We start from the raw sequence: 13873 nt of genomic DNA, 5'->3' as shown, positions 1-13873 counted from the left end.
AACAAGAATCAAAATATATTAGTTATATTATATTATCAGTTTTATATTAGTTAATTTGGTGCTTTTAAAAAATCTTTAGTTTGCTCTTAATTATTGTTTACAACAGAAAGTTACATTTATACCTCTACAAAAATATTTAATTGTTAGCAAGTTTTGATACTTTTTTTTTTTAAATTTCCAATGAGCTGCACAATCGGTCTTGTCGATAAGCAGACCTAGTGCGTTATCCAGAGGTGGTATCCACTCTTTCAGGACCACCATAGTGGATGAGATACCATTGGTCATGTTAATTTGGACGTCTAGTTTCTGCCACACTAGATGGCTGCACCGAGACTCTATTTGGATGCTAAAGTGCACTAGGAATTTAATTTCGCCGGAAATGCCAAGAGCCAATAAGGCACTCCAGGGATCTTTTACATGCTGCATAATCATACGACATGGCCACTGAGGTTTTTCTGCGTAGTTTTGATACTTGGTATTCAAAATAGTTTTGATACTTGGTATTCAAAAATTGAATTAAAACTTTGAATTACTGAAACAATACATAGATATATACAGTACAGAACCCGTTATCCGGAAATCAGAAAACCGGAAAACCAAAAAACCGGAACAAAATTCGATAAATTTTCCCGCCATTTTAAAAAAAAATTTTCCTCATAAGATTTTAGGATTTTTCTTTCTTTTTTGAAAGATGTTTACCTTACCATCATTTTGGAAATAATCATTTAGTGTATGTATTACTTCATCGTTTTTTCTTCTTTTTAAGATTATTTCCAAAAAAAAATTTTTTTTAGTTGGGTTTAACAATAAAAAAACGGCTTTTTGTAGCGATTCAGAAAACCGGAAAAATCAGTTATCCGGAATAGCGATGGTCCCGATCGTTCCGGATAATCGGTTCCCTACTGTATTTTTTTTTTTTTTTAATTTAATTATTTAGAATTTTGGGTGGATTATTTGTTTAAAGTCACACTGCAACATTATTTAATATTGAGCACAAATGTAATTTAAACAAGCTATTAAGCAAATTTATGTAAAATTAATGTACTAGAAAATATGTAAATGACAACAATAACTATACTCTTTGATTTAATTGTATGAACCCAGTTAATAAATCAAAATCAGCCTAATTTGAGCATGTGGCATTGCGTACAATAGTTTATTAATTCAGGTTCATTTGATAAATTTTTACAGTTTCAGTAAAAATATTTACCATTTGTTAAATATGTATTTTTGGACTTATAGTGCATTATTTATTCAATTTATTCATTAATTCCTTTTCCAAACGAATTAATAGCGCAGAATGATCAAGAAATCCTCGGGAAAATATTAAGGAAAACCCCTTTAAATATGTAGAATATCTGCAAAAGAGAGGGGAAGAAACAAGCGAAAAAATAGAAAAAGTTAAATTTTTAAAAAAGAAAAAAAAAATGCATCCAAACATGGAGGGAAAAATTAGTGCCAAAAGCAGAATAAAAGACAAATAAAATTATTATTACTGTATCATTCATTAATATATAAATTTTTAAAAAAATCTGCTTTATAAATATTTATGTGTGAGCTATTATTTCATTGGTCACACCCGCATCAAAAACTTTGAATAAAAACTTTGACCTACAAAAGCAAGAATTGTGAAAAGTAATTAAATTTTTTCATTGATTGCTTGTCTAATTTCTTGTTGTCTAATGTTAAAAAAAAAAAATTTACACAGTAATAATTCACAGAATTTTGAGTTTTTGTGCTGAAAGCTGAAAATGCACATACTTTTCATGTCACATCCACAACATGTGTAAATTATTTAAAAAAAGAAAAAAAAAAACAAGTAAAATATGGAGTGATTCTCAGATTCGTATTAATCTATGTTTAAGTGGTCAGCTTTGAAATCTATAAAAAATTTTAACCAATACTTTAAAATATTTTAAGTGCTGACTATTGCAATCTGTTTATTGCGGTGTACAAATGCCTTTTACTTATTGCATGTAATAAAATTGATATTTTTTCTAGGGTGCTTATATTTTCTCAAGATCCTATCATCGTCGCTAAAGTGCAGATTGATGGTGAGGTATGGAGAGAGCTGAATGCAACCACCCCTCCTCTGTTTGTTACTACATGGGAGCCTCTTCAGTATATGGAAGGATTGCACACAATCACTGTCTATGCTAGGGTAAGTACCACATGGTTTGCTAGCATAACTATGAGGACTTAGGAATCATTCACTAGTTACGTATTTTCAAGTGGGTCCAAAACCAGGGTTGCCAATCCACAGGGAAAACCTGGAAAATACAGGCAATTTAAAAATCACCCAAAATGCAAGGAATTTTGATTTTTTTTTTCTTTACAAACTGGGAATACAGGGAATTTTGTTTCTTATTTTTGTCTTTTAAGAAATGGTGACCACTCAAAGTGTAATCTATGGGATATTCAACCATGATATTTCAGGTATACTAAACTATTTAATTTACTATTGCATTATTTAAGTATGTTCAGCCGTTTTTCCAGCAATTAAAACTAATAAATATAAACAGCCCAATATAGCTCACACAAGAGCTCAGTAACTGTTGTTTCCTCTTAATATATTGTGTATAATATGTACAGGGAAAACACAGGGAATTTTTTTTTTACAGATTTGAGTGGTAACCCTGAAAACAGTCAACATTTATACAGATTCATCACCTCAAAATTTCCCTTTTATTTATTTAATAAAGATAAGAATTAATTGAGATATTCAATCACAGGATTTTATTATCTGGTCGACTTTATACTAATTACATAAAATGTTTTAAACTTTCTATTGTTCGCCTTTTTTTTAAATTATTACTTTTATTATTGTATTGTTACTTTTAAAATTTTCAGTCCTCTCAGTAATATTTTGAGGCAAGATTCTAAAAAAAGTATGATGCTTTTCATTATTTTAACATATAGCAAATGCAGTAAAAAATCTTATGTTATTCAGAGTTGTCATCTTAAAAGACTTTAATTCATTTCTTAATCATTTGTTTTATGAACAATTTAAATTAAAAAATTCAGTAATCTCAGATTTGTCAAATATTATGTATGTAGGAACTGTAGGATAATTTAGTGCTGACAAAAATGTTTAGCTTCAATACTCGTATTTACATTTCAAAAAAAAAAATTTTTTTTTTGATTTAGTGGTTTCATTAAAGAAACACTTAACCAAGTTAAAAATGTTTATAAAAATTTAATAGAAGCATATATTTACATTACTAATATATATTCACATTTAAACTGATTGATCAATCAGATTTTGCTTTTGATGAACTGTCATTTTAGTTGGCAGCTGGTAGACCCCAGCAGTTGTGAAACATAAACAAATATCCTTATAATAAATAAAGTGGTTGCTATTGCTTTAATATTTATGTTTTAAGTTGTAGATTTATAAATAATAAGAATGGTTGTCATAGCTTCAATATTTATATATTCAAGTGGTAGAAATGAATATGTAAATAATGATTGCTAAGGCTTCCAAATTTATATTTTCAAGTTGTAGATACATAAATAATGAGAATGGTTGTCATTGCTTCACTATTTATATATTCAAGTTGTAGAAGTATGTAAATAATAATAATGATAAATTTTTTCCCTCTAGGACAGAGGTGGGCGTGAAAATACTGTGAGTCACCAGTTTTCATTAGACGGCACCCGACCTCGATTTCCCCTGGGTGCCAGAATAGTTTTGATGGGACACATATCAGTGGTATTGTATTTTAATTAATATTTATGCAAATTATATCATCCTTGAAAACTTTTTATCTAACAATCCCATGTACTTTTTATTATTTTGAATTGTTCTAAAAATCGCAGAATATATGAGTGATGTCAGGATTTTTCCAGTATGTGTTCACTAGTTGTTAATGTGATATCATTTCTTTTCTACAGTGTACACATCTCCTTCTATACAATAATTTTCACCTTTTACTTCAGATGAAAATTTAAGAAAAAAAACTTTGAATTTTCTTTTGTTGTGATTTTTTTTCTTTTTTTAATTTAGGGTCAAGCAGTATTCGGAATATCTTTGTTGTTCACTTTGCTGCCATTATGCATTTTAAAGATCTGTCTGTGCTTTGGAAAAGGTATCTTTACATGAGTTTTTCATTCATACTTGATTGTCATTATTAAAGATCAGTTGAGCTGTTTTTTTTTTTAAATTTTATTTATTACATCATATTTCAGGGATTCTGCTTATGAGCTATAAGGCATCAAATACACCTGTGACTCTTAATTTACGTTCACAAAAAATGAACATAGCGTAACAGCGAAATTAGAGAATGAGAAAGGAAATCATTCTTCTAACGAACTTCAGTAGTAAACGAAAAGGAATAATTCTGAGTATCAGAGCTACTTAAGAATAATTAAAAGCTTTGATTTCGCTCATATGACTCTCTCTCTCTTGACTTAAAAATTCTTCATTTTGTTGTTAAAAAATAATAATTCAATAATTTTCAGTAGCGGGTCAATAATATCTAAAGTTTTCGATTCTCATTCCATGGGCCACTCCGTGTATGCTCCGCGTACAATTTTAACCATTATTGAGGAAAAAACAAGCATTTTAAGCACGAAAAAGAACGAAAACAAGTTTTAGCAACAGGGCATCACATATAGATGCGAACTCAAAAATGCTCAAAATCCCAACTTTAGAAACAGTAACGTCATGGTATAAAAAGATGGTCAAAACTCTTAAATGGCTGCATTTGAAGGAATAGGTATGTTAATGAAAAACCGTATATTGTATCGTGTGACGATTGTAATCTGATAAATAAAATGGGCAAGAATTTTTTATTCATTTTCTTTTTGCTCAATCAACATGCTTCGCCCATCTATCCACTCCTTAGAACAAAACTTGCAAGAGAGAGAGGCAGCGAAACATGTCTTGTAGGTGAAAGTGCTTCACCACTCGTCCACTTCTGGAAACAATATTTTGGTGAATTGGAATTGTATTTTTTTAGTGGTTGACACACTGTATGTATTGATTGATATACAGGGTATCCGCGCACCTGGAAAGTCATGAATTTTGGTATTGACCAAAAATTGTCATGATTTTAACTATTTTTTTTAAGAAAACCATGAAAAGTCATGGATTTAGGTTGCCGAAAAATCTAATTTTTAAAATGGAATTTACCTCCTCCCCCGAATTTCATGGTGTTCCGAATGTCTGAATTTGTAACAAAATCCCCACTCACAGTCATATTTGATTAAAATGTAAAAGGTTTTTATCGTGTTCTTTAAAAATTATGGTGTTCTCTCAAAAAATGAAAGAAAAAACATTTCTAGAGGGAATTATCTTTTAAACTTCTGGTTGCAGAATTTTTGTTATTATTTATTTTTTTTATTTTATCAATTTAAAATTCTAGCTGAAGCAAGCCAGTCATTGCGATTTTTTTTATTCCGAAATGAGAACAGAAAAGTCAGGAGTATTTCTTTCCTTTCCGATGAACAAGAAAAGTATCTGCAGAAAAAAAGAAGCAAAAAATTATTTGCTTTTGTATTTTTTTCAGCTATTTTATTGCTTCAACTCTTTCTTTACTCTGTTTTTTAATTTTAAAATCAATAAATGTGAAGATGCAGAGTATAACAGTTTTGGTTATACCTATCATTTCAATGAATGCTATTATAATGCTTTTTTTAATTTATTGTTGTGTTTTTTGTCGGAGAACATAGTAACTTCGTTAAGTCATGAATTTGAAAATCTAAAATGAAGCAGATACCCTGTATGTATTGATATAAAAGAAATTAGTTTTGTGATGCTTTTAAAGTCATATAATGCTGTATCGTTCTAAAATGTTAAACCAAGTAACTGAACAAAATAGTATTTTTTTAACATTGTAGACTTTAATTTCTTTTGAATGGGAAAATGTCAGCTACCTCTTTCCCTATTCTCTAAAAACCATAAAAATAGAATGCATCAACTTATTGTGGGTGAAAAAAATTTTAATAAAACATTTTGCCGTGTTCAATCGTACCAGTACTGTTGCTATGTTACAAATTATCACTTTAATGTGCTCAATGTTGTGCTTTGTTTTTTGTAGGTGAAACAATAAAAATCAAGTCTGAGTTAAATTTTGTACGACGGTGGATTTTTAAGTTGAGCCTTTTAGCTAGCATTGATGTTGTGTTTTGGCCTGTTGTTATTGGAGCTTTGTATGTTGCCATTGGTAATGACCTTTTTTTATTCTGAAACTTATAATTTCTAATTATCAATTTTTATTCATATTAATATTTTTGATTTTTAAATCATTTTGAAGCAATTTAAGATATTGAAGTTGCCATCAAGAAGCACTCCCAATGGGTAAATTTAAGAATCTTTTAAAAATATTTTAATCATATATTTTTAGATTTATTGCATATTTCTCAAAATATTAGACTGTTTCCATATTTTTTTGGATATGTTGTCCCCCTCAAAATGCTGTATTTGTTTATGTTGTTAATATGATGACTCATTAAGATTTAACATGAGCGATTTAGAAATCTTCTATAAAAAATACATTGACTGATTTTCTCAGATTACACATTATATCCTGGCTCCCCATTATTCCATTATAAATTTTGAAAATTTATTCTTCTACAGGGTTGCCACAGACGACTAAAATGCAACTGTTTTCGGCAAAAGGTGCAACTTTTTTTTTCTTGCCTGAAAATGCTTTAAAAGAAACTATTTTCTGGAAATGGAGACTTTTCTGTACTCCTAGCGATATTTTTCAGCATAAATTAGCTTAAAAACCTGCAGGCCACTGAAGCTTCTGAACACACAGATTTTTTTTTCCTTAAAAAATAAAAAAAAATTTAAAAGCTTAAATTGCAAATTTGAGTCATCACTTTTTAGTTCATTCATTTTGCACAGATTCCATTTTGTTCCTTGATCATGTTTGACATGATTTTAAAAAACCCAATTTTTAATACAATATTATGATGTGTGTATTCACAGTATATATACATGTGTATTTATACATTAGCTAAATCGATTATTGATAAAAGGGAGAAAAAAATTTAGAAAAATGAACTGTAGTAATTAAAAGTGTTTAATTTTCTGCAAATATGCTAATTTTTTGATTTAAAAATTTAGTGCTAGAACACTAACGTTTATATAAAAATTATCATATTTGCCACCAACTTGACTGAATGGATCTGGATCATGATATATGACAATTAAATAAAATTTTAGTCATATTTTTGATGAATTTTTGTTCTTATTTAGACAACTATTTTCATAGTTTTTGGCAACTATCTTCATGCTTTAGGTTACGAAAAGCAACTTTTTTTTTTTTCCTGTGGCAACCTGCATACATGAAAATATATTTATGAAAATAAAATGAAAATATTCTATGAAAATAAAATTTAACAAGGACTGAAATGCTCACATGTTGAAATATAATAATTTAGTTTGAGATAGGCTTCAGCAGTGAATCTATACACCCATTAATAAAGTCACTGGCCAAAATCAGATGGCAAGAGCTCAATCATTGCAGTATCAAAACATGTTAATGGAACCATTATTACTTTTTTATTCAATCAAGCTTTGGGGAGCTTATGTCTTAAAATGGGTTAGATCACTAATTTTGAAGGATGTGTGTAGTTTGTCTAAAGTAAGAACTCCCCTTGCCAGATTTTGGCTTGTATCGGCGAGAGAAAGGGAATCTTTTTCTTCAATCTATTGTGTTAGCCCTAAAGTGAAGAGAAGCTACCCTCTCTGAAATGCACTATCCTTGTTTCTATAGCAACGGACGGCCTCAGACTTTGTGGTGAGGGGAGTTCTTACCATAGACAAACTATAACATTCCATAATAAAAGCTACAATATTACAGGTGCACTTCTTAGTGGAATCGCAAAGTCTTTGCAAAAAACAAATAAAAGAATAAAACATTGAGTACAAATAAAAACTGCTTATCAATTGAGGAAAGTTATTGAATACTCACTATGATTCATTGTCTATGATAATGGTTAACCTTCACAGTTAAGAAAGAGTGTTGAAAATGAATTCAGATGAAAGAATAGATTGAATGTATTTAAATGAGTTATTTTTTTTATCAAAAACAATTTTTCACCAGTTCCTAGTCTTAATATATTTTGATTCATCTATGAATACTTGTTAGTTTTATATTCATTTTAAGTGTCATTTATTAGATAATAAATGTAAATGCAGTTAAATAACTAACCAACTTGCATAAAACTTTCATAGCTAGATCTGAGTGTCAGAGATAAATTTGAATTATGTTTGAGACTCTATTTCCTATTGAAAGTTACACAATCTTTTACGAACTCTGTTGAAATTAACGATGTGTTCAACAATGTTATATCTATACACATATGTTATATATATATATATATATATATATACACGTAAGCACATCTGTGTGTGTGTAGACACAGAAAATATATTTATTTACTCATTGGTTAAATTATTAGTATTTGCCTAATTGATGGTGATATATTCAATATTCATTCAACTTTATTCTTTTTCTTATTTCATTCTTTAAATTTTTATATCGTAAAGTGTTACAATCTATTTTAGGTAATTTTTACTTAAAAATATTTTTAATAATTCATTATATTAATTTATTACAAATTGAACTTATAAATCTCAAGTTAAAAATATTGTTACACGATTATTGAGAAAAAATTTCTGGCAGAAGTTAATTAGTTTTTTGTCTTTCAAATCAGGACCATGGTTTGTTGGTTATATCATTGATTCTACTATTGGTGTATGCTTTGTGTGGGGCATTTTTTTGGGTGGTACCTTCCTACCTGGAGGATTGACTTATTTTGCAGGAACCTTATATGTAAGTAAGACAGTTTCCCTTTTTTTATTTTTTGCAAGTGATTTCAATTATTCTTTTAGCAACCCTCCATATATTGCAAAATTATTTTTCTCTAATTTATAAACAGTAAAAGCCCATTACAAGGACGATTCTCAATAGCTGGTGGAATTGTTTGTAGATTCTTATAGATTTGAAACAGTAAGGAGTATTACTTACTTAGGATCAATTATTATTATTGACAACAGAAATGACTCCTGAAGTAAAAAACCGACTCTAGCAGTCAAATAGGGCTGAAAAGATTTATTAAATCTAGGTTTTTTTTCAAGAAAAACAAAATTCTTAATCTACAAAACTCTTGTCAGGCCAATCTTGGCATACGCTGCTCAACCGTGGACAATGACAAAACTGGAGGAAAATTTTATCACAATATTTGAGGGAAAGATTTTACAAAGTACACTTGGTGTACATAAAAATAATAACTGGAGAAGGGGATTTAACTTTTAACTTTACAAGATTTATAAACAACCTGATATCATTAAATACATAAAAATAAATGGAATGAATTGGATGGCCCACATGATTCGAATGAATAATGGCAATACAATAAAAAAAATGCTACATTTTAAGAAGGCGGCTGTTGAGATGGGCTGACTCGGTGGAGTCTAATTTTCTTGCAATTAATGAAAAGAATTGTAGATCAAAGATAAATCGGAAGTCATTATGGAGAAATCTTCAGAGGAAGGCATTGGCCCATATTGGGCTGTCTGGCCAACTATGATGATGATGAAGATGGTGGAATTGTTTTTTGCAATATGAGCAATTACACATATTTTATGGTAAAATTTATATATTTTTTTCATGAAGTAGGACGCCACATTATTCCATTTTCTACATTCCATTGTTCAAGTATTGAAATGCATGCAAGTTAGTAACTGGTAACAAACTCAAAATAAAAAGGTAACAAGTTTTTGAAGAGGCAAGAAAAATAAAATGACGAGCAAAAGTTGACAGTATTAATAACACTGGTTATTGGTTTCAATATTTAGCAGCCAAGATGTGAAATAGGTGGCATAATGAATTTAAAGACTGACTATGATACGAGACGCAATTTTTTTCTTCTGTTGCTCGAGATTTCGAGTACACGATGCACAGTGTTGGCACAAGCTAAGTACAAGTAAAAGGTATATTGATTAATATTATTTGCTTTGAAACATAAAGAGGAATAGATTGTAAAAAGTGTACAAAAGGATTAATTTTATGCAGGCAATAAATGAAACTTTTAAATTATTATTTTTTCTGGGCGAAAAGATATTTTTCTCCACATGAAATTTTTACAGACTAATAGTAGAGTACACTATACAGACACTTCGCAAAATATTTTAACTTAAAAATAGACCCTTCACAAATTTGTTTATCTTCATTATTATTTTGTTAAACGAATAAACCCTTCCCAGGGGGGTGGGGGGAAAGAAAACAGATGTAAAGGAACTAAGTTTTGTCTTCGGCAGATGCTTCTTCCTTTATTTGTCCTAAATGAATATTCTGCATTCAGCAGTATAGGCTAAATACCAAATATTTGTATGTTGCATCTCTAATTTAGTAGCAGCAATTGCTGTTTATTTTTTAAAATATAATTTTTTTTAATTATAATTTTTCAGTGTTGAGCATAATCTTATATCTCTTTACAATTTAAAAACTCATTGAAAAAGTTTTTTGCAATAACAGGACCCTATTTGCACAAATTCGCGACTGCAGGACCCTGGTGAAAAGAATGTGACTTACCGTTTATTTTATATTCACAAATTACGAGTAATTTTTTCACAATTTTACAAAAACGGACATTTCAGGAAATGTCTGAACTGACGACCTCTGCCTACTTACTCTTGTGATTAGTGTTAATTCTTTTCTCTTTCTTTTCCAGCTTCTTACGTTTTACATACCCTTCATAGTGTGCCTCTCACATTGCCTGTACCACCATTACAGAAGTGCTATAAATGCTTCACCGGGTCCATGCAGCCTCTTCTTCTACTTCACCCGCCATTGTTTCATGCTGTTTTTTATATTGTATGAAACAATGTGGGCCCTTGTGTATTTCTTCTCCTACGGGAGCCTGGCCCTTCTGCTTGGCTTCACTCATTCCTGGTCAGTTCTTCTGGCCATCATTCTCTGGAAAGTTGTGGTGTCGCTGCCAGTGTCCAAGCTCACGGCCATCGGACGCCAGAGACAAGTCGTCAGCACTCCTCTTCTACCAAATGATGGCATGAAGCCGCTTAGCATGCCCGTAGAAAATGTCGCTAGCCTCAGTTGATGTTGACTTCGATTCTTGTTTATCATTCCACGTGATTGTTGACCCTTCTTATTTATTATTTTTTATCACCTTATAGTTAATCGTTTTAAGAGATTAAATAAATCATTCTATTACTACTTAAACTATTTAGGAGATCAAATATACGTTAATTATTACGCAGTGGAACCTCGATCGATTGTTTCTGTTGGACCATTAATTGCTAACAATACATGCAGGAAATGCGACCGCCATGTAGGTCAGCATTAAATATTAAGTGACCTGAAAAGTTATTTTGAAAAATAATGCACTTTAAAATTAATAAGTTTACAATGTTAAAAAATAAAGGACATTTATTTATTTTTTTAAGTATTTTGAAACTTTTGTTTGAGCATTTCTTCTCAACGCAAATAATATTTGTAACTGATAGCTGTATGTTTGTATGAATATAGAAAGTTCCTCATTGTTTCAAAGGCCCCAGTGGCAGAATCGCAGCAACACGGTGACATTGTTGCAGAATGTTACAGATTTCTTGCAGAAAGATTTTTCTTTTGAAAAGCAAAAAAGTTTACTTTTCTTTTCTACCGAAATTTACACGTAATGTTTTAATCATGCATTTAAATAATTGCTTTTTTAAGCTCTCAATTTATTCCGATAATATTGTAAATCGATGTAATGTTTCAATTGTATTTTCGGCTCGTTATTGATATTGATTTTCACATGGTTTTTAAATATCACGACATATTTCAAACAATATGGAAAATTAGAATTGTGCATTTGAGTATTTACATTTTATGGCAATAATTCTATCAAATGTTTGGCAGTATTATATTGATTTCTCCATAGTTTTTAAATCCGATATTTTTTATGCCATATTATTTATTACAACAACTTAATCTCGAATTGAAGCACGCATTTGAGGAGTCCGATTCGTGTTATTTCGTCATTGATCTTTTTTCGCGCAATTACTTCTAAGGATTTCATAATTTTTTTTTATTTATTATGATGATTATTTACAAAATGCGAAGGAAATAATTTGTGTGCCCCCACACGCACACAAACAAGTGCAAGAATATCACCCATAATATTAGAATAAAAATATTTTGCATGTTCAATAAAAAAAAATTTCATTCACTGATACATAAATATCTCCTCCAACTTGCTCCTTATTTTTTTTATTCATCTGGATTTACAGTTTTTCTGCTCAAACAAATAACTTGTTTCTGATTGTCAGTAGACTTTCTGAAAGATGTTTGCCGGAATCTGCAAGTTAAAAGCCTAAACTGGTATTATAAGATTAGCATTTGTGATGACACAATACATACAAAAAAGCGAAAAGATGCTGGAACCATCGATAGAGGTTAGACTGTAATTTAAAAATAATACTGTATGAAAGCTACTTTAAACACAAATAGTTTTTTTTTAATGCATTTGTGATACTTACTATTTTATGACTTTCAAAATTTCCTTAAAATGTTAAACTTAAATAGGTGAAACAAAATCTTTTTTCAAAATCTTTTTTTGCTCTTTTTAAAAAAAAAATTTTAGTTTAACCGATCAAGTGTGTATTTTAAATTGCTTTTCTTGCTGTATATATGTTTTTAGTTTATTTGAATTGAACAGAAGGTGTATGTTTCTTGTCATGCACTTCAGTTATTGTTTATTAACTAAATCATTATCATTCTGCCACTGTGATTATATTTTTATTTGTTATGTTTACGAACCCTTTAGTTGTCTACTCTGTTTGGAGATGCAAGTAATCTGCCAAAAAACCCGGTTTTCTATCTTGTAGATATAATATGCACTTGACAAGAAAATGTTTGTACAAGTTTCTAATTAAGAGGTTATTGAATAATTATTAGTTCTTTAAATTGAAAAAAAAGAAAGAAATATACCTTTCTGCCGCTCTAGTATTTTCTAGGTGTCTTTAAACCAGACTTGATTTAATGCTATATTTATTTAATATGCACTGATTTTTGCTTTACATCTTTACCAACAGGTCCAACAAGCTCAGTTTAATAATAAGAAAGCATTTTTTTTCCGGTAATGCATTAGTGTACTTTAATATACTTGTGGTTAAGATAAATTTAATGTAATGTGCATGTTAATACACTATCTGACCAAAAGTATAGTTTGTCTAAGCTAAAAACTCCTCCCGCCACAAAGTCTGAGGCTGTCTGGTGCTATGGAAACAAGAATGGCACATTTTAGAGAGGGTAGCTTTTCTCTAGGACTAACACAATAAACCAAAGAAAAGGATTCCCTTTTTCTGACCGACTCGAGCCGAAACTACTCCAAAACAGTGACCTTGCACCCCTGCTTGAAGTTGTCATACCTCGTTACCATAATCACCGGCACAGGTCTAGTCGAATGTCTGGGGTAGTTGTTATTTTAGACAATCTGTATACTATTATGGTGGTGAAAGCATAATGGCATAGGGGTGCTATAAAAGATGAAATGCATCCACTTTATCCTAAACTATGTTTTGATATTGATAATAACAATGTTTTGAGATTGATAATAACAAAGTTTTGAGATTGATAATAACAATCTTTTGAGATTGACAATTAAAGTGGTATGGAAACTTTTTAAAATTTATGTTAAAATGTACAATTATAAAAGTACATAACATTCCAAATTTTGTCTTGTCTATTTATGTTTGTGTCTGAAATACATGTCGTTGAAACTGGTTATGTTATTGAAAATATGCACATAAAAAAAAGAAAGATGCTCTTGCAAAATGAATAGCAGTGTGCGCAACAAGTTTAAATAAGCTCTTTCTTTTGATGTAAACATGCTCTAAAATGTATTTTATATATTC

At 29.9% G+C, this 13873-nt stretch overlaps 1 protein-coding gene across 2 annotated transcripts in view; it reads left to right on the top strand.

Moving 5' to 3' along the window:
- LOC107441481 (transmembrane protein 62) overlaps window positions 1-12942 on the top strand; it is a 31258-nt gene extending 18316 nt beyond the window's left edge. Inside the window, exons 9-15 of one of the 2 annotated variants that reach the window (XR_015434805.1) lie at window positions 2002-2161; window positions 3605-3712; window positions 4007-4088; window positions 6042-6167; window positions 8671-8789; window positions 10690-11437; window positions 11509-12177. Coding sequence is in view for 1 of the 2 variants with exons in the window: in XM_016054759.4 (XP_015910245.3) it covers window positions 2002-2161; window positions 3605-3712; window positions 4007-4088; window positions 6042-6167; window positions 8671-8789; window positions 10690-11076 (982 nt within the window). In the remaining variant the exon portion in view is untranslated. Of the gene's footprint in view, window positions 1-2001; window positions 2162-3604; window positions 3713-4006; window positions 4089-6041; window positions 6168-8670; window positions 8790-10689 lie in introns of both variants that reach the window. The other variant, XM_016054759.4, reaches the window with a different exon arrangement.
- The last annotated feature ends 931 nt before the right edge of the window (window positions 12943-13873 follow it).

The sequence above is a fragment of the Parasteatoda tepidariorum genome, chromosome 6 (genome assembly GCF_982258835.1).
Source record: "Parasteatoda tepidariorum strain Cologne lab strain chromosome 6, Ptep-v5.0, whole genome shotgun sequence".
NCBI lineage: Eukaryota > Metazoa > Arthropoda > Arachnida > Araneae > Theridiidae > Parasteatoda > Parasteatoda tepidariorum.
Note: the sequence above shows the minus strand (reverse complement) of the source record. Positions and strands in the feature narration are given on the sequence as shown.